Source organism: Triplophysa dalaica, chromosome 3 (genome assembly GCF_015846415.1).
Source record: "Triplophysa dalaica isolate WHDGS20190420 chromosome 3, ASM1584641v1, whole genome shotgun sequence".
Classification (NCBI taxonomy): domain Eukaryota; kingdom Metazoa; phylum Chordata; class Actinopteri; order Cypriniformes; family Nemacheilidae; genus Triplophysa; species Triplophysa dalaica.
The window spans coordinates 17,945,446-17,972,341 of NC_079544.1; the positions used below are offsets into that span (position 1 = coordinate 17,945,446).

Consider the following 26,896-nt stretch of genomic DNA (forward strand, 5'->3'; position numbering starts at 1 on the left):
TATCACCAGCTCGACCGTCTCCTTCGCCGTGCTGGATGGAGATCACGCTCATTACAGAATCCTTGGAACTCACCCCAAACCAATTATAATCAGATATGATTTTAAAATGTACTAGTGCTTGATTGTAATGAGAGACTTCTACATTTTCTTCTCAGATTAGCTGTCATAAGGGATTCATACTTTGAAACAAATTACAGAGAAGAGTTTAGGCGCAGGAGCAGGGGAGAGATAAACCTGAGAGAAGGGAAATGTAATTCGGCGATCGCTTCTCTGATTAAAGCATAATGCTGTTTGCAAGGAAGTATAAAAGATTAGACGGTTACGTGTGGAATTCTGCAGGGACTAATTCGGTTCAAAAAGATCTTCAGCGAAGCATCCTCACGACGTGCTGAATGGAAGAGGAAATGGTTTTCGGGGCAATGTTTCTCAGCAGGGGTGACCAAGCTTGCTTTTGGAGATCTGTCTTCCTTTAAAGTTTGATTCTAGGAGCACTTTAAACAACCTGTAGTTTTCTAGTGAAAGGGACAGTTCACCCAAAAATAGATATTCTGTCATCATTTACTTACCCTCAAGTTGTTCCGAATCTGTACAGATTTGTTTGTTCTGATGAACACACATTTTTTGAAAGAATGCTTGTAACCAAACAGTTCTTGACCACCGTTGACTACCATAGGAAAAAACAATAATGGTATCAAATGTGTCCCAGAACTACTACATTACTACATTCTTCAAAATATCCGTTTTTGTGTTCAATAGAACAGAGACATTTATAAAATTAATTTTTCTACTATGGAAATCAATAATGGCCAAGAATTATTTGGTTACGAGCATTCTTTTAAAAATGTGTGTTCATCTGAACAAAGAAACATATACGGATTCAGAATTGTCTAAGACTTCCATTAGCTAGTTTGGATTTGTTTTATTAGGGTTGGATATTTGGCTGTAAGATGTATAAAATGATCAAAATATAGCAATATGGACGTTGCAATGATTTATGGAAAAGGTTATGCTCAGTCAAGTGTTAGAGGTCTGAGAGTCTGGTGAGATAGATATAATGTTGCTTTCCTTTTCCAGACACAATGTGAAACAAGTACAGTATGTTGTTTAAATAACGTTTCCTTTTAAAGAATATTTCAACCTAATTCAGTTTGATTTTACAACTTTGAGTGTTATTGCATTGCATACTGCATATCACATGATGTAAAACGTTATTGGATATCACATTTTTCTTCAATTTTCGACCTATACTGGGTTGCTCAATGGACATCTTAGCATCGCCCTCGTGCAGCTATTTTCTAGTCACATCTCTTATCTACTTGTGTGATGAAAGAGGCACGTCTTGGTTTTTCAAATAAGTGACCCTGTCTGTGAAATCCAGGTTTAGGTCTCAAAAGTGATATGAAATTAGGATCATCAAAGTTTGATTTGATTTATTTCACTATTTCAATATTTGACATGGCATTGCTCAGTCTATATGAAAGATATCAAGGTTATATTCATCACAGAATGTTCTTAACATTGTATGGGATGGTTGTATAGAAAACAGTAAATCACAATAACATGAAGCAAAAAGAGGAGAAGGATAGGACCTTGAGTCAGGAGCCGATCTTGGGTAACGCATTTGCGCTATATGTCAGTTCTGACCCATCACTAATATAAATGTATATATTCTTTTGGTATTATTTAATGAAAAAACTCTTCAGCTGCAATTTAGAGACATGTTTCAGGCATCACCCCCCAGACAATTTTATGTAGACTCCAACTGCATAACTAGTTCCATTAGTTAACAAATGAGAGGCGATGTTTGTACTGATGTGTAAAATGATGGTAAGCTCGAATACTTTTATACAGCATGTGTTGCAGTATATTGCTGCAGGCAGCGGCAGACAGTTTCTGTATCGTACCCACAGAGACCCAGAACACCAGTGGGTATTTTTAGACATTCCAACATGCCCACAGAGAATACTCGTAGAGAACGCTCAACACACACATAGAGAGACACACTTTTATGATGTTGAACGCTTATTAAAACTCCTGGTTTAACACTTTCCTTCATGTTCTGCATTCAGTGGGATGTTTTATAGACTGCACGCTCATTCAGACTCAATTATAGTGATATACTTGCGTGAGTTACAAAGAAATTCTGTCATGAGTAATGTAACAAACATATGTACAGTGTACAGTACAGCAGCGATTCCCAAACTTTTTCATTCCAGGACCCACCTAGACAGGTAAAATCTATCTTGAGACCCACCAAAATATTTTTTATGTAAATATGGGGAGAAAATACACATTCATCCTCTTAAAATAGAGTAGTTCTAAATAGAAAACAAATATTTAAGATGAAATACCAAATTGTCTTATGGTAGAATATAAAACAAAATTGTCATTTAACAGCCATGTGACTTTCCATAACCCACCTCATGCCACTGTGCAACCCACAAGTGGGTCCTGACCCACAGTTTGAAAACCCTTGCAGTACAGTATATAGAGAAAAACTGTATCTTAACAACCTTAGAAGAAGCATAGAAACAGTGCTAATCTTTTTCTCGCTCTCGCACAACCCTGAAATCTAGAATCACATCCTTTTATGGCTGGTTTATAAAATGTACCCTTTTTAAAATGATCTTTTTTTGTGTGTTTAAGGCATTGCGGTTATATCAAAGCGAAACAAGATCCAGATGAAGAAAAAATGCAGTTTCAGAACGGCAGAGGTACGGTGGCCAACACAACACACACGTTCACAGAAAACTCACACACTGTCAGAACAAATGGCTGTTTTTAGAGACAACATAAATGTTAATGATCTTCTCACAGTTTCTACTGGAAAATAAATCAGTGTTCACGCTCAACCTCACCATTACGTTTATCTTCTCCAACATTTTTAGGGGACTGTTTGGTTTTATGATACGGCCGTGTCTTAGCATTGATGCCTACTCAACAGGCCAGAGTAAAAACTGTGTCCTTTTTTTCCCTCTCTCTGTGTCTGTTTGTAGTCAAACTGCCGGGATCCAGGACGTACATTCACCCTCACACTTACGAGGACCCGAATCAAGCCGTCAGGGATTTCGCCAAAGAAATCGATGCTTCAACTATACGTATAGAAAGAGTTATAGGTGCAGGTGAGAAGATAAAACAATATCTACTACTTTTCATCAAGAATTAAAATCCATAGGAATCAAACAGATAGAACTGTGTCAATGTGACTTAATAGTTCACTTTATGAAACTTTTTTTCTTACTCCTTTGATGACATGCAGTCAGTCGGGTGCTAATGTATGTCAAAGAACAGAGTTTTTTATTTGAGCTCTCATTACAGAGAGTCTGCCGGCTATAATCCTCACACACAAAGCTGTTGTTTGAAATACTGAGCTGTTAATGCCGGGTAGCTGTGCGTCTGAACGTGGCTTTGAAATTTCATTTTCCTGGGCATACATTTTCTCTCTGAGCATGTCTGTTTTTTTCATTTCTTTGACCTTATTCTTTTTTTATCCCTCTTCTCTCATTGTATCATACTCCTTTTTTATCTCTTTCTATTTGTTCATCCATTTGAAATAGTGTCTGCGCCTACGATGAGCTTATTTAAGGCTTTAGAACTCTGAATTAAATAATATTATGGAAAAGAATCTATGTGTGAGAACAGATACGTTCAGTAAGTAAAAGATGTCTTTAACCCCGAGACGTGTTTGTGAGATTTTATACATCAGCCAAGAGAGCTTTTCAAACTTCACGTCTACCCAATTGCTTTGAATTTTTCCATCTCTGAAATACTTTTTTATTAGTCAATCACAGACAACATGATTTGTTCATGCTAAACTGTAGAATAACCATTGTTTCAGGAAACCTATTTTTTATATACATAGCCAGCCATGTAAAAACGTGGATCACATTCATTCATCATAATTGCGAAGTAGACCCAAATGGCAGAAAACCAAAGATATTATTTTTTCAAAGTTTTGCTTACACATCAGTGTATTTAAATGGAGTTAAAACGATGTTTTCCATGATGCTGCTTTCCATTTTTGTAAGAGAACAAGAGGTGCTAAGATTTTCCAAGATAACAAAATTTTACTTACTGTTTATCTCATTTGTGTTTATCTATATTTCTCCTAAGGATGAAACATCTCAAATTAACTTAATACTAAAAAATAAAAGCTAAACTTCATCAAAAAGAATCAAGCAACCTCAAGTTTTAGGATGATACAAGATCGCAGATTCAGCATAATTTTTTACACTTCAATAGCATGGCAGTATATCCCTTTAAAAGTGTGAGAAACATTTTTCTTTAGAAATTTTAGACTTCAGAGTTCTAAACACTACAATGGCCACATAAGTCACAGTTGTAAAATCCAGCTACAGGATTTCCAAGGCTGGTCAGATGGATGTTATTCATGCAGTTTTCTCTCATAAACCTGTCGTAGACTTGCTCTGATGTACTGACAGTAGCCTTATGTCATTCCCCAGGTGAGTTTGGTGAGGTTTGTAGCGGCCGTCTGAAGCTTCCCAGCAAGAGAGAGATCTACGTGGCCATCAAAAGTCTGAAGGCAGGATATTCAGAGAAACAGAGACGAGACTTCCTCAGCGAGGCCAGCATTATGGGCCAGTTCGACCACCCCAACATTATCAGACTGGAGGGCGTCGTAACCAGATGTGAGTCACTGAGATATACACACTAATCCAACAATACACATAAAAGCTGTTGGAATTTTCTGTTGGTTGTTTGTTGGGCAATGTGATTTTGCCATAAAGTACAAATAATTTCATGTGCGTAAAATACAAGTGTCTAGCTTTTCCCAAACTTACTAGGAAAATAAACCATTGGATTTTAGAAAAAAACATTTCATTTGTTTGGTAGCAAAAGTAAGTGGATCATAAATATGCTTACATATAATATTTGTGTGTTTTTTTAAATATATTTTGTAATGGTCCTTTTGAAACCTTGTAAAAAAACTTTATTATAAGTCAGGGTTTTGCAAATATCTAACCAATAAAAAATAATAAAAGTGCCTGTCAACTGTAACAACACAGTATGCAATCAGTTAAAAAGTACAATGTTTTTTCCACTTCCTGAAAAACAGCGAATTTGGACATCCAAGGTTTTAGAGACAGCATATTAGATTTTAGTTTTTTGTCCAAATATGTTTTTTTTGTATTTTATAGGTCTTTTCATTTGGAAAATAGTATTTGGTGTCAACAGTACGCCACTTGAGTAAAGTGCATTTACTCAAGGACTTAACACCCCTGTGCCCTTGTGTTTACCTTCACCTGATGGATTTAAAAAAAACGGATTAAAGTATATAAAGGAGCAGAACAGCATTTTTAACATAAAAGGGAAATTGAGTTGTTTTCAAAAGCGTTCAATTGCACACTTGAGTTTTTTTTTACAGATTTTACATGGCTTTGTCGAACAGAACAAAAGTATATGATTATTGTGACTATGCCAACAACACTTTCCACCACAGTGGTCACAAAGCGTTTCATGCGGCTGTGATTAAGAGCCAGATGGAGGTGTTGTGTTCTTTCTGATGTGTTCAGCCTTGGGGACAGAGATAACCGTAGCTTGACTGTTCCACCTGAACGGCTCCGTTGAGTTAAATCTGGTCACACAAGAGGACTGGAAGACAAAGACTCGCTGGGGCAGATGTATTGCAGAGGAAGCCTAGAATGTAGCCAAGCATATTATCACCGTAGTAACTATTCATTTAACTATCCGAGCAAAAGGGTAAATCTTAGGATGTTATATTGTTTAAATAACTGACAAATTGAGGAGGTGGATTGAGTAGTTTGTCTTGTTTCCTCTCAAGGTATCTTAGACAGTTTTTTCTTGACACTGTTATATTTGTCTTGTTCACTTAGGGATGTGTAGGTTTTCATACTACGGGTAATAAAATGTAGGGGAAGTCACCTTTACATTTTCTTCATGGAAAAATCTAGTTTTTGGTTTGTCTTTGATAAAATCATCCTTGTCTAGTTGCATAAAGAAGAAGAATTTGTTAGCTGGGAATTTAATAGTTAACGTTAAAATACTTTCTTCCTGCCTCTTTGCGTTACTTTTCCATTTATCGCTTGTTTCTCCAATCTCCGCCTGCCGTTTGGCACTTACACATTTGTGGCTTATTGGAGTTGTCTAAATTGCATCTCGGTCATAGATGGAGATAGGGTAGACCGCGTTATGTGCGTTAGAAACCTTTAAGAGTCTCATTATCTCATCGGTAATGAAGTGAGCTTATCAGAGAACTTTAGCTTTCACCAGACGCCAAACAAAAACCTTTTCTTTCAAGCGTCATTCTGACTGAACAGCTGTCTCGCTCTCTCCGCACTACCTATAGAGCACAACAATGAGAGTATGCATATTTATGACAACATGAATATTAATAATTTAAATAGTTAATTGGACGCGTTTTAAATTTCATAAATATTCAGCGTCGCACATATGAACAGTGAAGTCTCTCAACGTTTCTTGTATATTTTTTTCCTCTCTAATGCGGAATGCTAATTTTGACCTTTTGTTAGGATCAGTTTGTACAGTTTACAGAACTGTTTTCTCTGTGAATCGAGTTTGGTTTTCACTTTGAAACGGCAGACACTGCCTAATTGCCTGTCTTCCAGTTATAAGTGGTGTATTTATGTTATGAGCAAATATCAGGGGCTCGGGGTCAAAGCTCAGTTCGGTTTCTTCCGGAGTACACAGACTCTTTGGAGAAACAAAGTAGCAGTTTAAGTGAGAGTAATGCATTCATCATTGGGCTGCACGTTCACCTTTGTGCGAAACAGACCAGTCCACTGTCTGAATCTAAAACAAGACTTGATTTTGAAGGGCAACGGAGAATTTAAAATAAGACAAATTACATGGAGACACCACATATAGAGAAGGGAGTCAAAGAAAGTGTGGGGGTTGTAAATGTAAACAACAAGTCATGTCATGCTCCATATGGATTTGTATATTCTCCGGCCTTATGGGATGTGAATATGCACATATGACAGGGAAGCAATTTCACAGATCACAGCTCAGGAGGTCAGCGGCTGCAGGGCCGAGAATAGGAGAAAGTAGCAGAAGGGATGTCTGAGTAACCTTTGACCTCACACAGTTATTCAAAGCATCTATTTGAATAATTCTGAGTTTCCTTTTGTAGCACTTGCAACTTACTTTAGCACCAAAAACCCACCCTAATGTGAATCTGAAGGAACTATTTTATCATCAATAAGGTGCTTTAGTGGCGATATCTGATTCATAAAAAGCACTCCATCGCTAAAATACTCCTAAATTTATAGGGACCCTCAAATTTATAGTTTTTTGTCATATGTAGAGAAGTAACTATTTGTATATTAAAATACTCGCTGTGAGGCATGCTACAACAGTCATTTTGTTTCTTCCTGTGAACTACAAACAATATTTATTTTGTATTTTGAATAAAAATATGGTTTCTATTTGCATATTTGCAGAAAATGAAAAAAGGAGTAACAGGTCAACATAACAGAAAAGATGCTCTGTATTTTCTCAGACCCCAAAAACTGCAAAGAAACCTTCACTTTTAAGCAATACAACAGTAATTATGTGTTTAGTAAAAGTTAAAAATTTATTATTTTATGTGACAACCTCGATTTTTATCACAGTTTCCATGTGTCTTGTCATGCTGTCTGTCTTTCACATTGCTGTTGGATGACTTTATGTCACGCCTGAGGTTTGATTTTGGAATGGTCTCTTAAATATTTCCACGACTTTATTGGTATAATAGTTATACTTTTGCATATAATATTTTTTGTAATCAATGAAGACATCAGATGCAAAAGCCTCTAAGTACCTTCTGACATTTTTCTTCTAAAAGTACTTTTATTAGGCTTTTATATTTAAAGTTGATTTACATTAATGCAAAGATAATGTATTCATTGCCATTAAAGTGAAATCACTGAGCCTGAACCTACTGTAGGAGTCTGATAAAAGCACTAATTTTAGAAGAAAATTACAAGCTGATAAAACGCAAACTTTTTAAGAAAAATACACACTTTGTTATGTGGGTCTTTAATGTACAGATGCTGATAGTAAACGGTGAAAATTGTGTATGATGTACATACCGCTGTCGTGAGGAGCAGGATCCTTTTAGTAAGAAACGAATTGGAAATGTGTAAACCTGTTTTTCTTGGCACGTGGTCCAATCAACCAGCATTTATCATAACAATGTTTCAAAACCTCCTTCTCGCTTTGATTGCTTCCATTGTTATGTAGATAGCGGGTGCAGTTTGACTAAAAGAAAGGTTTGGAAAGAGCCCTTTTAATTGCTATCTCGTCGTTTGTCTGAAAAGTTTGAATCTCTCGCTACCTCTCATCTCCTCCTTTATGTGCCAACAATCGCCTAATCTGGAAGCATTCAATTTGGAAGAGGCTATCATCTCTTCTCATTTCGCTCTTCCTAGCGCAAAGGGTTTTCCTTCGCCGCTTTTAACGAAGTGGCTGCTATTTCGAGAAGCCGTTCATTAAACTGCCGTTCCTTTGTTTAGGGGACAATGAAAGTTTAAAGTCTTGCGGAGGCTCTTGTGTTAAATTACGTTAACTCCTGCGTTAGATTTAGTGCTCTGACGTTCCTCCGGGTCTGCAAGCTTTTCTTGCCAGCTCGAGGACTTGGAAAGAACTCAGTGCTAAGTACATTATGTGTCATTTAGTTAAAGCACCATTAGGAAAATCAATAACATTGTGAAGTTAAGGAACAGTTCCTTTTGTTCTTTTCTTCATAATCATAGCCAGAGAACGCCGAGCGGACCGTAAGGGCATCAACCTGGTCAATATCTCTTTGATCCTATAGGTTAGTTTCTGTTGTATAAGCCAAGAATATAGGGAGATACCGAGTTCTCTTTTAAAACAGTTACCAGGGTAACCGCTGCCGAAATAAACCAGCTTTAACACGGGTGTGAAATCAATACTCTATTTGCAACAGGGGTTCTCACTTTATAGATGAGCCAGCAGAGAGAATGGGCCAATCTGTTGCCTGATTTGAGCTTGTTAAGGGTTGTCACTGCCGGGGTCCTGATGGGACGGCTGCCGGCCAAATATATAGTCTGCAGTTTACAACTACACACGCTAGCATATGTTTACACGTGTGAACTGTAGAGCGCACATATGTTCACGCATCACTCTCCATACGAAATTACACAACATGCATTCAAGACACCAAATAAACTAAAGGTATAGATTAGTTTACTTTAATAACTGATTTGCAGGGACCTCATGTTACGGAGACAACGAGTTTATGTGATATTGATTACCTACACTCTGAGTTTCTCGCAGGTGTTCATTTTTTCACTAAAGTTGCGTTGCAAACATATAGGTCAGGGGGATGCCGGGAATAGATCTATCAAGCAATTTCCCACCGTAAGTACGTATAGAGTTTAAGAGATTCCTCGCAAAACGCCTTCGACGGCACCGTGCTGTGACAGCTTTATATAAGTGAATGTGGTTTTTAAGTCTCTGCCCTACATACTGTATCAGAACACAAGCAGACCTGGATTCATGATGTTACATTTACTGTTCATTTGCCAGTTTGCAAAATGACTCACAAATGAGGAATGCATAAGAGATTCATCAAAAAGATGTTTTTTAAGTGTTCTTTGCAGTTAACAGTTGAGTCTAACACGTAAAGGGGGGAAGCAACGATGTGTCATGCATTCTGACTTCTTTACAATGTTAAACGTCTTCTCATGCTTACAATGGTCAACTTGTCAAAAAAACAAGTTGGCCGTATTACGAAGTATTTCTGTGCTCGATACACCCCCCCCCAGCGGAGAAGGAGCATGCGCAGACGTCACTTTCACTTGTGTTCAGGAGAGAAAGAAAGAGAGAGCATATGTTCATGAAATTCAGGTGTTTGTTTGTTCATTTCGTTTGGGTGATGAATGTTATATAAACGGTGGATAAAACAGTGTGTTTGGAGATCATTTGAATATATGATATATGGAGCCATCCCAGCGCTATAAGATGTTGGACTTGAATGAAACTGATGTCTGTGTTTTGTTGACAATGTGCTTTAGTTCAGACTACCCCTCCCCCCCGCACGCACCGTATGATTTCGGAACTAATCGCACATTTGTATCTATCTTTTATAAATGTGATCAAACTAAATTCTCTTCAAAGATATGACATATGCAATGCGTCTCAAGATTAATATGAGATTGACAGAAACCATGTGTGTTAGGGCAGCTTTAAGTGTTCACTGAAGAATTGTGTCTCTTGCAAGTTATGAGGGATTCTGTGTTTGGCAGAGCTGAGATGACGCATCCACCATCGAGATCATGATAAACCAGACAGCCACATAATCTGGAAAAGAATGACTTAATGCTGCAGTTTGTTGCTTTTTTGGTTAAACATAAAGGAAAATTACTTTGGAAAATGTCTTTGTTCTTTTGAGCAAAAAAAAGAAATTTTGAAGAATGTAGGAAAGCAAACAGTTTTGGGGGAATTTTGACTAACAGTGTAATTTTTCCTATTAGAGTTGTCAATGTTAAGTTACAAGCTTTCTTCCAAATATATTTTGTTGTGTTCATCAGAACAAAGGGTTTAAGGGCCCTATTGTACACTCGGCGCAATGCGGAGCAGGGCAATTATTTTTGTTAGTTTCACCTAGACAAGGTTTTTCGTTTTTACCAGCGGTTTTTACTATGATAACAGCACAGATTTTTTCATAGACTGACATTTTGGGATGTTAAGACTCTATCAACAAGGGCTCCGTAAAAGAAACAGATGATTCAATATAATCATAACAAATTCATTCTCTGAACATGTTAATGTCACGTCCAGAACGCTTGAATTGCCCACTTACGCTGTGCGCATTAGACCATGCGCTTAGATCTTTAAAATATCCCTAATACAGATTTGGAACAGCTCGAGGGTGAGGAAATTATGGCAGAATTTTTATTTGGGTGAACTGTCCCTTTAAGATAAGCATGTAAATAACCTGCAATTTCATGTTGCAAACAGATATGTTGATAAAGAGGCAAAATTTTTGTATTTTTATTAGTGGTGGGCCGTTAACGGCGTTAACGCAGTGAGACTCTTATCGCGCGATAAAAAAAATGTCACCGTTAATCTATTCTCAAAGTTGGGTTGGAGCTGGGTCTATACTACGCAAGCTATGATGACTTTCACCTTGATATTTTAGCGCAGATGTATACCAGCTTAACTACACTGTACGTGATTCGCGTCATTTGCGTAAGCAGAAGCCGCCTCATCATCTCATCACCAGGGCTTCTTTCGCGCGATTCGCGCAGCAAGTAGGTCTATTGCCTCTTTGCATTAACATATAAATCACTCGCGCTTGACACGGCATTCGCGTTTGGTCTGAACACAACATAACGTTACTGTGAAATTACCGCATCAAACGTGACGTGCTAACATGGATGCAGCTATGAAGCCGCCGGGTTTGCTTCAGGGAATATTAATTTAAAAAAAGCTTCCCAATGGAAACATCGACAAGACTAAGGTTGTTTGCACCTTGTGCAATGCGGAATTGGTTTAAAAAAAACACTTTCTCTCAACAGGTAGTGGTCTAGCTTTAGTTCAAACCAGTAACTTTGTATTGAGATCTAATGTATTATGGCTCCTGTATGACATATCGCTTGTTGCTCCCTCACTCTTTGTAAGTCGCTTTGGATAAAAGCGTCTGCTAAATGACTAAATGTAAATGTACTGTAGGAGCTCTTCCAGTCTCAAGTACCACCTAAACGCAAATCATCCCTTAGCTAATGCGGAAGTAAACACAAGTTCATCTTATTGAACATAATTTAATTTTCATCACCAATTATCATAGTGGAACAGCTTTCTCAAGCAGTTTGTGATGCATTTTGGAAACAGGAGATGAGCCCCTGGTCTAATGCGCCACCTGGCTTGAGAACCCGTTCTCAAAGATTTACTTTTAGACATTATTTGGGTAGCACACATATTCTGAATGCCTTCGGCAGAATTCAAATGAGCCATTTTAATCTAGGTTAATCTAGATTAATCTTGGAATTAATCTAGATTAATCTAGATTAAAAAAAATAATCTATGCCCACCACTAATTTTTATGTAAACAAAAACACACCAGTAACTTTACTGTGCACATAGAGACCATTGTGAAGGGCTGTTATTTCAGTTCAGGGTTCACGAAGGGTTAAACATATTCTTCTCGTGGTAGAGAGCAAAAAGCAGGTCTTGAGAGGGGAATTACAGAGATATGACTGCCCTCTTCATAAGACATGTGATGCTAATACAGGAAGCTTTCAATGAGCTCCATTGTGAGCTTTTCAGATAGCGAACGGACCGCCAGACAGAGATTGCGTGAGCTTGCGGTAGTGCAGTAACCTTTCCGTATCTCATCAGGAAAAACTGCCATGTCAGATGTCCAGATGATAGCTTGATAATGTATGAACAAGAGGGGAAATTAAAAAACGCAGCTCAGGGTTGCCAGAGATGAATGTCAAGTAACAATCTCACATTCAGGGTTCTGAAGAGTTTACAGTAATGAGGGTTTTATTCATCGAACGCTGGTGTCATGGCCAAAGGTTGAGATTAGCTCTCAAATCCTTGTTTAAAATTAGAACTACATAACCTTTAAAAACATTAACCAGGGCTGTTTTATTGTTAGACATTTTAGAAAGATGTGTTTCTGTAGGAAAGTGGATGATGGATAAAAGCTTCTTCCAAATGCATTAATGTTAAAATGTTTGTTCTACATTAGCATTTCCATTTTTAGTAAACCAATTCAGATTTGCTGGATATTCGGTATTTGTTTTAAGCACAAACTTGTTAATGCCCTCACATCTTTTCCCTTAGTGTTTCGCTACACGTTCAGCTAAGATTTCCAGCATCTCTCTAGGCTCCGCTGTAGGTCAGAGCCCCGGGAGGCTGCCGTGAGCTTCTCTGATCACATCCAGCACCTCGACCACCCGCTCATTCAGGATCAATGCTGTCACTCTGATGAGGCGGTAACGCTCACAGATTCACACACACACGGTGACATCCGATGGCCACCCGTCGCTGTACCATTCCCGTAACGCAGTGTTGCACGGCCATCTCTCTCTCTCTCTCTCTCTGGCTGACAGCTACATTAGTCTGCTACAGAAAAGTAAAGGGAATTGGATTTTTTTCATTTTTCGGATGAGACACGCTGGGTTAGGTTTGGGGGTGTCAGGGAAGGCATTTATCTTGGTGAGATAGTGATTTAATTTTAGGTGATGTATAACCGGCCGGTTGCTGTGGCGATGCTCCGAGGGGGCGATCTAACCGTTTTTCTCAGATACATGCGGACACACATGTACTGTTCACACATACACCTCTCACATATCCTGAGAACAGCACATATTTCAGCATTCTAAAGTGGAGATGTGAGGAATAAAAGTCATTTATAAAGACCGACACGAAAGTCAGGTACATTAGGACACAACCGAGCACTTTTGTGACCACAAACACTAATATACTGACACACATATACTGTCTACACGAATGCACTAGTAACCAAAGACGTTCTTTCAGCATGAGGCGACCTTTGTTGAAGATTCTCGATCACATGAGGTTGCATGGTTGTTAACCTGCTGTTTTTTGTAAAATGCCAAAACTACTTTTAGTCTTACAGATGTGTGGGTACCTGAAGTAAAAATAATATAAACCTGCTTTTTTAAACATTTTCTTTGGTTCCATTAATGCACTGAAACATGCAAGTTGCCCAGAAATACAATATTTTTCTGTATTTTTCTGTAAGCTTTTGCACCTATATTTTGAATTCTGCAATTCAGTGCATTGTGTTTTAGCGTTAAAAGTCCATAAATTATTGTCCAGACAGATATTCCAGGTGCATTATCTGTTTTTTCCATTTCTTTCTTTCTATTAATGTATTGTTTTTTGGATTTGTTCTGTTATCAATCAACAATTTTTTTTATTTAAGTCATATTTATATTTTTTTCCTTTGTTTTTGAGAGGCAGTAAAGAGAGACAGGAAGTTTTAGGGATTTTATTCTAAGGTTGTTTACTATATAATTTGATATAAACATTTAGCATTTATATTAATGCATTTGGAAGAAGATTTTATCCAAAGTGACTTACAGTATATCTATTTTTTATTTTGAATCAGTGTGCTTTTTGGGAAAGGGCACAAGCCGGGACAAAGATTGCAAAATGTTTGAACTCTCTGTGACCTTTGAGTGACTTATTTGGGTCAGAGGATTGAAGAAGCAATGACTAAGAGGGTTAACCGTGACTCTCTAAAAGTGTTTATTTCATTCTGTCACCCTGTTTTAGACATCAGCTTGCGGATGTAGCCTTGGGGTGTATTGGTGACAGAAGCAGTATAGCATACGGCCATTAGTATGTGTGTGTTTTTGAGACTGTAGCTCTGGTGAGATGCCCCGCTGTCTGCTACCTACAGACACACCCAGTGCATCCTGGGAAGAGGAAAAGTGTCGAGATAACAACAGGAGATCAGCCTCTCGCTACCTGCTATCCATCACTCCTTGTGCTCACCACAACAGGTGCTGAGCCCTCCCATCGGCTCTCATAGACCGCCCTGCCTGCCCATCACAACAAAGCGCTCTAATTGGTTCTCAGTGGATTAGCCGGGGTTAATTAACTGCTGTCTTTGATAGTGGAAGGCTCGGATGAAGGTCTGTCACGCTGAATAATGGGGCTGCCCGGGAGAGTGTGGCCGGCTGTAGCCTCCTCTCTTCTCCCCTCCATTCCACTGTTTCAGCATCTCAGCGATAAAGGATTAATGAAGCCATTATCATGATTTATTTCTGCGTTGCATTGTGTAGAATCATCAATCTGTTAGGACGTTTTATGTTTTTCCTTCCATCTACAGTAGACTCCGATGGTAAATCTTGTATTTTCTGTCTTTGTGCTTTCTACAGGCAAGCCCGTGATGATTATAACAGAGTACATGGAGAATGGATCGTTGGATACTTTCCTAAAGGTGAGAAAGGAAAAATACATGTGGCAGCACTCCACACCGATGCTCACGTGCCATTTAAGGCAATAACTTACATTTAATCTCTTACACACGATAAATGAGCATTGCTCAGGGGTTTAAGCTCCGGACACCTCCCTGAAAGTACTGGAGGGAAATTAAGCATGGAAAGATTCAGGTGGCGCAGGGTCCTTTAGGAGCTTTACTGATTTCTGCTGTACAGTGAGTGTGTCAGGGTATGAGAGCCTTTTACACATTCTTTTTCGGTTTGGAAATTGACTTTTGATTGTTTTATTGTAACAATTGATTTATAGAGATGAACAAAAATAAAGTCATTGAGCAGGTGTTAGCAGTATGACCCTAAAACTTTCACGATTTGACAAAACACTTTATGGTAACAGTATATATACTCAAAACATATCCACAGCCCCAATGTCGCATCCCCCTTTAAAAATAGGCTCCTCCTCTGGCTAGTGATATGTTCTCTGTGTTTACATTTCTTCGTCATAATTTCAAGTGCAGCGTCTCACTTATCTAACAAAGTGTGATGATATACCGATATTGGCCATAATCATGATTCAATTTGAAAATGAACTACCAACATAATAATGATAATCTTAGAAATAATTTAGCGCTCTTAACATTTGGCCATATGGGACACAGTTATAGAGGTTAGACACTCTCTCACTCTCACTATCGCTCTCTCTCTCTCGCTCTAAATAAAAACTAAATAAACAAAGTTAAAGGTACATTTTTGATTGATAACATGATAATATTATTATGATAATACAATAATAAATATTGTAATAATATCGTTATCATGAATGTTTTGGCCACGGTAACCGTGTCCAAAACGAAAATCGTAAATCTGACACCGTGTCTACACCCGACAAAAGACAATAGAACGCATTAGAATCCATTGTAATTAAAAATGTTGTCCCCCCAGGATGCGGCCCTTTGTAGACGGGGGGGTGGTATTGTGACAGCCCTATTCCAAGAGCACGTAAAGTAGCCACGCCCACTTATTAACATACGTAGAATGATCTTGGAGATAATTATAAAGCCAATTTATCTTTGTTTCTTTATTTCAGTTCGCTTTATGTATTTGTGTTCATCATTTGGTTTCCATATAGTGCTTTCCTGTAGCTCAGTGGTAAGAGCATTGCGTTAACCACGCAAGGTTGTGGGTTCAATCCCAGGGGATTGCACATACCTAAATATACAGGTATAGATTACTGCAATGTAAATTACTTTGGATAAACGCGTCTGCCAAATGCATAAATGTAAATCTAAATTTACAAATAAATAGTTGTGCACATCTAAGCGCATGGCAAACATGTTTTGCAGGAGCAGGGCGTGAATGAATGAACTCTGTAGATTTATTATGAGCGTACGCTTGCTCCGCCACATTGCCTTAACGTCTTCTGTGATCCTCGCTAATTTATTACCGCCTTTGTCACCCGGCAGATCGGACCATGAAATTTTATTACATTTAGCACAGATACGTTTTCCTTTAAGTCAGGGCCCGTTTTAATTGCCTACACTTTGAGAAAATGAAATGCAATCGGACACCCCCATTCCTAAGAAAAGCCTGTCCGAGTCTTTCCATCTCTCTGCAGTGCACATAATGAATCCCATAAATACCCCCTTAGCCCACATAAAGAGCTAATATAATTACAGGGTCCCTTTTATGGCTAATAGCTCATAGTTCGGCCACCCAGCTACATGTGTTTAATAAGAAAGATCTGATCAGTGAAGTATCACTTACCAGTACAAAAACAAAACATTTCTCTTTGTGTCTTACTGTAAGCAGCGGGACTTCTGCCGCCGGATTGATAACATCCAGTTGATCAGACCGGGCAATCAATCAGCCGGCACATTTCACAAAACACAACATAATTAACTTATCCACTATATGATGCATGAAATACAAGTGCACGTTTCAGATTGATGTTGCTGGGAGGGACAAAAGTGGGGTTTTAACAAGATTAGAGAACCGCTCTGATATGGAGATTAAGACATTGGGCTAATTGCTCTTTGCTGAGATTGTTTTGGGGCAAAGTGGATGTCTGGGCTCTTTTGTTATGCTAACAGGAGCTCCAAATCCAGATGGTTTTACACTAATAACGGCCTGTCAACGTTATAGGAATTATGGCGGAAAGAGCTGTTAAAGCACAGGTCCTTTGCATAATGATTTTGAGGGCAAAACTGTGGCAACTGTGAAAATGGAGTGGATGAAAAATACACAAAGCCTGAATTAAAGTAATTTGAAAATGTTAATGTAAAAAAACTTAAGACTCAACTCAAGACAATTTCCAGTTCAACTGAGCGACGACATTGACGTCGGAAAAGTATTAGTTTGAATGCATCGAAATTTATTTTCTAGCTCAAATCAGTTGTCAAATCCTAAAGGGTAAAGTGTGTAATTTCTGTTATCTGAAGAATGCACATGTCAGTGTAAAAAGTTTCTAATATTTCCAGAAAGATATAATTTAAATTTGGGGTTTTAATAGTTTATATCCATTGAATTTTAAAAAGGCTTTACATGTAATTCTTGTTTTCTTTCTTAGAAACACGACGGGCAGTTCACCATCATTCAGCTGGTTGGAATGATGCGTGGCATTGCATCAGGAATGAAATATCTGTCGGACATGGGCTACGTCCACCGTGACCTGGCGGCACGCAACATCTTGGTCAACAGCAACCTGGTGTGTAAAGTGTCCGACTTCGGCCTGTCCCGAGTGTTAGAGGACGACCCTGAAGCTGCCTACACAACACGGGTAAAACACCTTTCATCTTATGTTAGGTGTTCTTCTTGCTCGGCTGGTGGGTGCAAGTCACCGGTTCAGTTCCCAGTAACTGATTTAACGTTCACTTTGACCTCGTGGCTTCAATTACAAGTCAAGTCAAATGAATTTTTATAGCACTTTTTTACCAGTTGCATTATATCATAAAGAAAGCAAGCTGATAAAGATGACCTTAGAAAGTAAAATGAAATACAGAAAGTAAAGAATATCAAAAACATACAGATACGAATACACATATGTATCTATAATACAAATCTACATACTGTACATGTAGACATTGTGTATATCTGGGATAAACGGTTAGGTTTCTATTTTAGTCTAATACGTTAAAAGCAATAAAATGCTCTTTTACAGATAGCTTTCATTAGTTATCTCTTATTTTAGCTAAAAAGAAAATTTCTAAATTGTAATTCTGGTAACATATCTAATCTACATTTAAAATATCTCATGTCTTTTGAAAGTGAATCAAATAAGGACAAGAAAAGACATGGATAAAAGAGACCGTGTTTGAGTTAGCGAAAGAAGCAAGTTGACTTTCCGCTCACGGGTCAGTTTCTCTGTCCACCCAGCGTGTTTTAATTACATCCCCTTCTGACAGGACAACAGCCTCCAAACCTCCTCCGCTCCCTCCTCTGTCCCTCTCTCTCTCCGCTGTGTAATTGGCGAGCACCCTGTGGATGCGTATGAAGGCCAAGGGCGAGAGAGGGGCGTGAGGCTGCGTCCACGTAGTCATTAGTGTCCACTCGGGTGGACAAAACGTAGACTCAGCAGGGGAATCTGTTGTCACATGCAAACAGGGAATGGAAGTACTTGTACAACTCTGAACGCACCCCCACAGACCGCTGTTGAAGTTTTGCTTGAACGTGTGTGTGTCTGAGGATGAAGTGTATGTCCAGGGACGAACTCTTAAAACATAAGAGGCTCTGACATTCAACGCCCTGTTTTCAGTCGCTTGAAGGGCTGAAATCACGACAAGATGAAACTCTCCAGGCCACAACGAGGCACTCGTTTATGTGGCGTGACTTTATATAATTAAAAAATTGTAAAGATTGCTTTTTGAAATTCTCTTTAAATGATTTTACCCCATGGGCCCGGGCTCGGCTCTTTGGCACTCCCCTCCCGTACGTCTATATAGAGTACAGCCGGTTTGTCTTTTGTTTGACTTTGACTGCAGAAATTAACTACCAGCGACTGCAGCTATTTAAAAAGACATTTAGAGAAATATAGACTTCACCATAGGGGTTGGAAAGAAGCGAACAAAAACAGCCTTCAGATCTTCGTTATGCGTGTCGACGACAGAGATGTAGCAGAACAGCAGTTGGTATTGAAATCTGGTGGGCCTGTTGGAAATAAATAATATTTCTATACACAGCGTAAAGAGGTTAGCTGGTATTGAAAAGCAGGTTTGTTTTGATGGTTTAGGGGAGTTTTGATCTTATTAGCTGGTCAGCTAAACCAAATAAACACTAGATGGAAGATCGTCTCATTTTACATTTACATATGTGGCAAACACTTCAGTTTAATATGATTTAGCATGCATTTTTGGCTTAAAATTGTATTTTCAAGTATGTGTGTTACCTGGAAATCAAACCCCTAAGCGGACCAGCTAAACCATTAAAAGCATCAAACAAGCTTTGATGAGCTATTTTGTTACTAGCAGGGGTTTGAATTTGTTGTTTTTGTTTTTAGGGTGGAAAAATCCCCATCCGATGGACCGCTCCGGAGGCTATAGCGTACAGGAAGTTCACCTCAGCGAGCGACGTTTGGAGTTACGGTATCGTCATGTGGGAGGTTATCTCGTACGGTGAGCGGCCTTACTGGGAGATGTCTAATCAAGATGTAAGTGTCCTTGAGAAAATGGAAACACATACGTTCTCATGTGAATTGTTTAAATTGAAATCTGCTCCACTAATGTCTAATATCTTCACTAATATCATTCCCACCTCTCGAGGGGGACAGCCTCAGTCCCGAGCAGCGTGTCCTTGCAAATACGATTTTAGTCTGTATAGAAAGCGTTCGGATGACAATGTTTTTAGGAGCCTCATAAAACTAGAGCTGCCCGTCTTTAATACAAGCCAGTAAAAACACACTTCTGCCCTCGTGGCAGTATTTGCTAACGGTTTCTGACTTCTCCTTTATTACCATCAGAGGAAATGTCGGAAAAATGTTAAAGACCTTCAGGGCACCTCTGTAAATGATGAAGATTTAGAGCGTCTGTACTCGCGCTGAAACAAAGAAATCAGTGTTAAAGAGAAATGATTCCTGTCTGAAATAAAAATAGATCATTTGATTTAAGAACAGTGAGTTACAGGGAGCAAAAGCTGTTTTAACCATACTGTGAGTTATAGGTACTGTATATAATGCGAGCAGTTTGTTGGAGAGTCGAGTTTTAGTGTGGTCTGCTGATTTTCGTGTGTGAGTTATGTGTGCAAAGGACAATAGAGTTCATTTAGCAAGAGAATTGTAGAAATCGAAATAAAATGAAGGATGGTACTATACGTGTTAATGTACTCTAGTTTTACCATAGTAACTATAGTAAATGTAACTTCAGTAAAAAAAAAAAATATTGGTTTTACAGACACAACCATTAAGCTACATTTTCAAAAAATATTGACAGCCACAGAAACAATAAATTACGGTTTCAAAATTATTTTAGATATTTCTGAATTTAATATTTATAGGTATGTGTTTAAAATGATAATTTTTGTTTCATCCTGGGAACTACTATCAATATTTCTCACAAAATTTCAAATAATTGTTTAATTTGCATTTATTTTTAGAAAATGGAAACCGGTCAGAATTACAAAAAAGATGCTCTGTATTTTTCAGACCTCAAATACCCAGAGGAAAACAAGTTCATATTCACTTTTAAGCAATATAACAATAATATTTGTACAGTGTATTTAGGAAAAGGTCCAAACATTGTTTTACAGTTTGACCAAAAATGTACTTAAAAATAGAAGTCAAAGTATCGATTCAAGTGGCTAAACCAGTCTAACTAAATTGTAACTGTGGTTACTATTGTAAATTTCTAAGGGACGTAGCTTACTGGTTATCTATAGAGGCCAATATTTTAAGCAAATATTATTGGTAAAACCCTACTAGGGATGGTCACTGGAAAATAATTTGAACACATCTGGTACATTATGAATAGAACGGTGTTTGGTGTGTTTCAGGTGATAAAGGCTATAGATGAAGGTTACCGGCTTCCTGCACCAATGGACTGTCCATTGGTCCTCCACCAGCTCATGCTGGACTGCTGGGAGAAGAGTAGAGGCGAACGACCCAAATTTGGGAATATTGTCAACACTCTTGACAAACTGATCCGCAACCCCAATAGCCTGAAAGAGCTGGCCAACAGCTCAGTGTGGTGAGTGCACTATGGGAAAACAGATCATCATTTTTAAGCCTGGGTTGAAGGAATAGTTAGCCCAAAATTTTAATTCTGTCATCATTTAGTCAACCTCATTTCATTCCAAACCTCTATGAATTTCTTTCTACTGCACAACACAAAATTAGGTATTTTGTGGCCCAACAACACAAAGAGGCCCATTGACTTCCACTGTATGGATACACATCCACTGAGACATTTCTTAAAATATCATCTATTTATTCAACGGAAGAAAAAGTCATAAACAGGTTTTGAATGACATGAGACTGAATAAATTAGGACAGAATTTCCATTTTTGGGTGAACATATCCCTTTTAGCAAAGTTATACATTTAGGTTATGATGTCTACAACAGGATTGGGACTTCTATTGCAGTATACATTGTTGAACAATGCATGTGTTAAACATTGTGTAGGGTGAGCATTCCAAAATGATGTCTTTGCTAATCATTTCAAGTATGAAACATCCACAAAAGGTTTAGCACCAAAAACAGCGGCAGTTCAAACAAGGACTGTCTTGTTTAAATTGACATACAGATAAATCAAATCCCATACAGGTCTTATAAAACTAGAGAAAATCCAACACGTCCTTCTCCGTCTGTCCCATTAGCTCTCAAATCGTTCATTTAATGCGAAAACAACAACAAGCTGATATACTCCATTTTCTAGCCCAGCGTTACTGATCCTTTATCCAACAAACGTTTGGCTGCTGGATTTGTAAAAACGCAGAGACATTGTCTTATAAATAGCCTGAACTCTTGTTGTTAAACCTGACGTGAGATCGCCCTCAACCCACAGTTCATCAGGAAGGCTGGAAAGGGAGAGAAGTAGTTCAGATTACAGCCGTAAACCAGTCCAAGCTCTTCACGAGATATAGGCTTTCACGACACTATCACAGTCTGTCTGATCACGGCCTGAGCTGCCACTCATTCTTTTCCTCAGTGTCCAGAGAGACGACACTGAAGAAAGAGGGCGTTAAATACATCCCGCTTCTGGAGATTGAATTGACCTCCGGTTTTTACTCAAACGGTGCTGTCACTCACAGCAGTGTGAACCTGACTCACCTGTCACCAGACACAGAAAAGCAACACAAAAACTAGAGCTTCTCCCCTTATGAAATACCTGGAGGAAAATGTCAATTGTCTTGTATGATTCTCATTTGTCTCATTTGTGTCTATTTTTTAATAAAGGAGAAACAAAAAGACAATGTTGATACCTGCCAAAACACCTTTCAAAATCCTTTTAAAGTGTATCCAAGTGTCCAATAAGTATAATTCTTTACATAATACCTTTTCTACTTTTTACTAAAAATACATAAAGATGATCCTTTATACTGACAGAAAAGTCTAATTTGATAAAAGATGAAGTACAGTATACTTGGCTTGCATTTGGGTAGCCTATTAAATATTTATCACTACTTTTACTAGTATTTTACTTTAAAGTATACTTTCTTAACCTTAAAAATGTGCTACAAGTTTTGAAGTAGTAAACTAGTATACACATAAGTTCACAACAAATGGAAAATGTAGTTGTGTACTTCTGTTGTGTACTATGATAATTAATGCAAAAGTACAGTATACTTTCAAAAACTAAAAAGTGGGCCAATAAGTATTAAAATAGACTATTTAAATACTTATTTGGACTAAATTGGCCCACTTTTTAGTTCATGAAATTATACTTTTTCACAACAAAATGTTTCGTTTGTTCTTCAAAACTGTACACTTACAAGTATACTACTAGTCCATTGATATTAGTATAGCACCTACTAAATTAATACTATACTTGAACTTTACTTAAGTACACTATTTAATAGAATAATATAAATTAACAAAATGGTTAGAAGTATACTTGTACATTTGCGGGAAAATGCAAAGTGATACTTTATTAAAATATTGTGAATAGAATTGGTCAGACATTTTGATTGTTGAATAATTTGAGATCATATTTTTATCTCTTCCATTTGATTGCACTTCAAGACAATGAGACATTGTAGGAGACAAGTGTGGGATCATGTTAAGCCAACTTGTGATGCAAGACAAATCTTTTTCAGATATGAATCAATGAGATAGCAATGAAACAAAGCACAGTTGACACAAATTGAATTTGCTTTGCAGGGAAGACCCCACCACCCCAGAATTTAGTGTGAGTACAGTAGATGAATGGCTAGACAGCATCAATATGGGCCAGTACAAGGACAACTTCGCCACCGCAGGCTACGTTTCCTTAGACTCCATACTGTACATCAGCCTGAGGTAAGACTGCGATCTGCATGCATTTGCAAATACGTCTGGCTGATATTTTGACACCCTCAAATCACAGTTTCTTCATCATTTCTTAAAAATATTTTCTCGTTTGCTTCCTCAGTGAGTTAAGCAAGATGGGTGTGACTCTAGTCGGTCACCAGAAGAAGATTCTCTCCAGCATCCAGAGTTTGCACGCGCAAGGGACCCACGTGCAGGTATAACATGCCTTCTTCATCGCTTGAGAGCATATAGACTGAGAGGGTAAACAACTGCTTCCGGAGCAGTCCTTATCAGCTGCTTCACCATACAGATCCCACCCTGGATGTTTCCACACACGAACCCTTGTCACCACTCCGGCTTCCGTCCATGCACGCCTGAGCCTCCTCTGAGCAGAGGGACAACCAGAGACTGATCTACAATCGCTCGGCAAAGCCAAGCATTTTCAGATACAAATACATTCAATAAATAAAAGGAAATCAGTGTAACGAAAACAAAAAGAAACAATAATACAATTTACATTGTGTTAGTGCGGTGTACAGTGTTTTTTTTATAGTTTCAACATCTGCATTCCACATCCATCATATCTTGCATATCAAGGGTCGGACTGTTATTAATAAGGTGGTATGTATAGGAGGGATGTTATGGAGCGTTAGAACCATGTGATCTTCCTTAAATATCATCTATAATCAATATAAAATAACAGATGTTTATAGTATATTTATTTTGTCATAAATGAGGCGACCTGTTGGGCACTGATGTTTCACATCATGCAGAATCTGATATTCGGTCTTAATGCGACAGGAGCTCTTGTCCCACTAGCAGAGATAAAACCAACGGAGACGGTTGGAAACATTCGACTGTGAAACAGACGTCTGAAGCAAATCCTGCGGACAGCTGCGTAGGCGAGCGAGAGATGACAAGATAAGAGCTTTTGAATTCTATTTAGCTGAAAAATAGCTGCTCTTCACTCGCAGTTGCGTTCGCCGCGTCGCTCTGTAAGATTAGGCATTGAGGCATTACCTGGATTTGAATTAGAAGACTTCTGGAGTGCATCTCCAGAAATATGTATAAATAGACATTTAATCAAAATAGACATTTTATTTTAGTCTGCTGCACAGATACCTGGTGTATTCATGCCAAATCACTGAAGTCCTGGTTTATTGAGGAGAAATATACATAGTGCATGTCAGCTTCCCAGATTTTAACGAAAAAAACAACTACGAGTTTCATTTTTGTCATTTGGAAGAGGTTAAGATATTTGCAATTAGCATCGTGCACCACGTTCATGTCGTCTTTATGTTTACACTCATGTAACTACAGTGCGTGACAACCACAACATGAAAGTATGCTATTGTACTATAGTGTATAAAATGTACAGTGTTGATTTAAAAAAGACATCAAAACGAAAAAAAAAAACTAGAATGTTTGTAATTACGTAATTTTATTTAGTATAAAGAGGAAAAGGCGAGCGCGTGGTGTTATCACCGTGGCTTGCCGATGTGCGGTGATAACTGATCGTTGGAATGTAGCATGGATCCTAAGCTTCATCTTTGATTGACAGGTGGCAGTGACTGCAGTTGTTTCACTCAAGTGGTGGCATTAGCTGCTTGACTTTAGATGCCTTATTAAATGTGCAGTTCTCTCTCTTTTCTCGTCCCTTAGAAACAATATCATGAAGTATTATGTATATAGTATTTATCATTGCATCACTGAGAAACTCGAGCTCTATTAAAGCCCAGCTCAAGTGTTTATCGCTGTTTTAGTTCGATGCACGCCGCTTTAACAGGTGGTATGGAGACAGAGATTCATAAATCTATTGGGCTGAACTTCATTCGTCATACTTTATCCAGACTGATTTGCTGCACTGTATATTTTTGTACTAGTGAAGTTGTTCTGTAAAGTAGAAGTCTGTTTTATTTAAAAACATATGAGACTTTAAAAACAGGAAAAATGTTGGTATTGAGAGATAAATACAAGCTGGTCATCCTTCAAACCAGGAAGCCCATATGTTTTTCAAATTCTTTCTTTTTATGTCATGATTTTGTACCAATGGTTTAACACAACACCAATGGACCACTCAAAATGTCTTTTTTTCAGAGTTTAGCCACATTTTCTTTGTTGATTGTATGAGAATGTCTGCAGAATTTTTCAATGTTTTAATTTTGCAGGATGTAATAAATATGGTACATATGGTATGATAAACACAATTTATTAAACAGCTAAGAAATATCTTATTGGTACCTTGAATTAAAAAAAAAATGGAATTATAATGATTTAAGTAAAAAGAAAATGATCATGGAGCTGGTTTTGTTTACTTTAGTGCACACAACTGCAGTACCTTCTCTCAATATATATTATTGTTATGTTTTTGGGCCCATAAAGAGAATCATGATTTAAATAATTTTTGATTTTGATTTATTTGATTTAAAGATTTTGCGTCACTCAACCATTTCCATATTTTTTTCATAACTGTTACCTCATAGACTGCGACTAAACTACAAATTATTAAGTGTAAAACTAGAATAACAAATAAATAAGACGTTCACTACTATAACTACGTTAATGTTATTTTAGTTTTATTAATGCATATTTTACAAAGATGCATTTACATGAATTCATGGCTCTATTTTAAGATCTGTGATGCAGTGTGTAAAATAACATTGATCATTGGTCATCATAAGTTTTCAATCAAAACATTTCATCCATTAAGCTCTATAAAGGGATGTAATATGATGTGGCAAAATTGTCTGTATCGGATAAAGATCCAGTTGAAGAGGCAATCTTTACTACTGCAACACCAAAATTTAAAAAACAGCTACAGAAATCTACAGTATTTATCTCACTAAACTAATCTAAGCTAACAGATGTGTGTCTAAACAGTGTTAGTGGCAGGATGCAGAATGTTATTAATATGATAGAAGCGATAGATCAACTGTATTTTTTTTTTGCCCTCGCTCTGTACATGTGTTTGGACTAATCCTTTGTGAGATCTCTGTTCTTTTGTAAGCTGTGTACCCATCTCTCCTCACACTGCAGGTTTCTATGAGCTCGCGAAAAGGGTGTATGCATTCATGTCGCTGTAATAAATGCTAATATTTTTAATTTCTCACCTGAAGCTTTGCATCTCTTTTCTTTTTTGCCTCTAAACGCGCACACACTATGGTTTATATGCTCATACACAGACACAAATAAACACCTAAACTTCAAATTCAGGGGTATGAAAATGGTGCATTGTGATCAAATGCTAACTGAATTGATTCCTTAAAGCAAATATTTACTCTATACCCAGATAGCACAGGTACGTCTGTAAGATGTCCATTGAACAAACATTCTAAATCTTAAACATACTACAGACATTTTCTAGATGTCTATATGGCATTTCACAGCCGATGTCTCGGAGACGTTTAGCAGATGAGCAAACAATAAAATAACATCATGCAGATGTAAATGCAGACATCCATTAGTCGTCTCCCAGATGTATGTGTGCTACCAGGGTAAATATTTTGAATTTTAGAAAGTTTATTTCATTTTTTA

The 26,896-nt window shown here is 37.8% G+C and overlaps 1 protein-coding gene across 1 annotated transcript in view; it reads left to right on the top strand.

The window, feature by feature from the left end:
• The window catches only part of epha4b (eph receptor A4b), a 108,231-nt gene extending 81,760 nt beyond the window's left edge, over positions 1-26,471 (top strand). Inside the window, exons 9-17 of the mRNA XM_056743134.1 lie at positions 2,647-2,714; positions 2,997-3,122; positions 4,464-4,649; positions 14,868-14,929; positions 17,494-17,703; positions 19,420-19,569; positions 20,907-21,100; positions 23,234-23,371; positions 23,484-26,471. Coding sequence (XP_056599112.1) covers positions 2,647-2,714; positions 2,997-3,122; positions 4,464-4,649; positions 14,868-14,929; positions 17,494-17,703; positions 19,420-19,569; positions 20,907-21,100; positions 23,234-23,371; positions 23,484-23,583 — 1,234 coding nt within the window. The 3' untranslated portion in view covers positions 23,584-26,471. The remainder of the gene's footprint in view (positions 1-2,646; positions 2,715-2,996; positions 3,123-4,463; positions 4,650-14,867; positions 14,930-17,493; positions 17,704-19,419; positions 19,570-20,906; positions 21,101-23,233; positions 23,372-23,483) is intronic.
• The last annotated feature ends 425 nt before the right edge of the window (positions 26,472-26,896 follow it).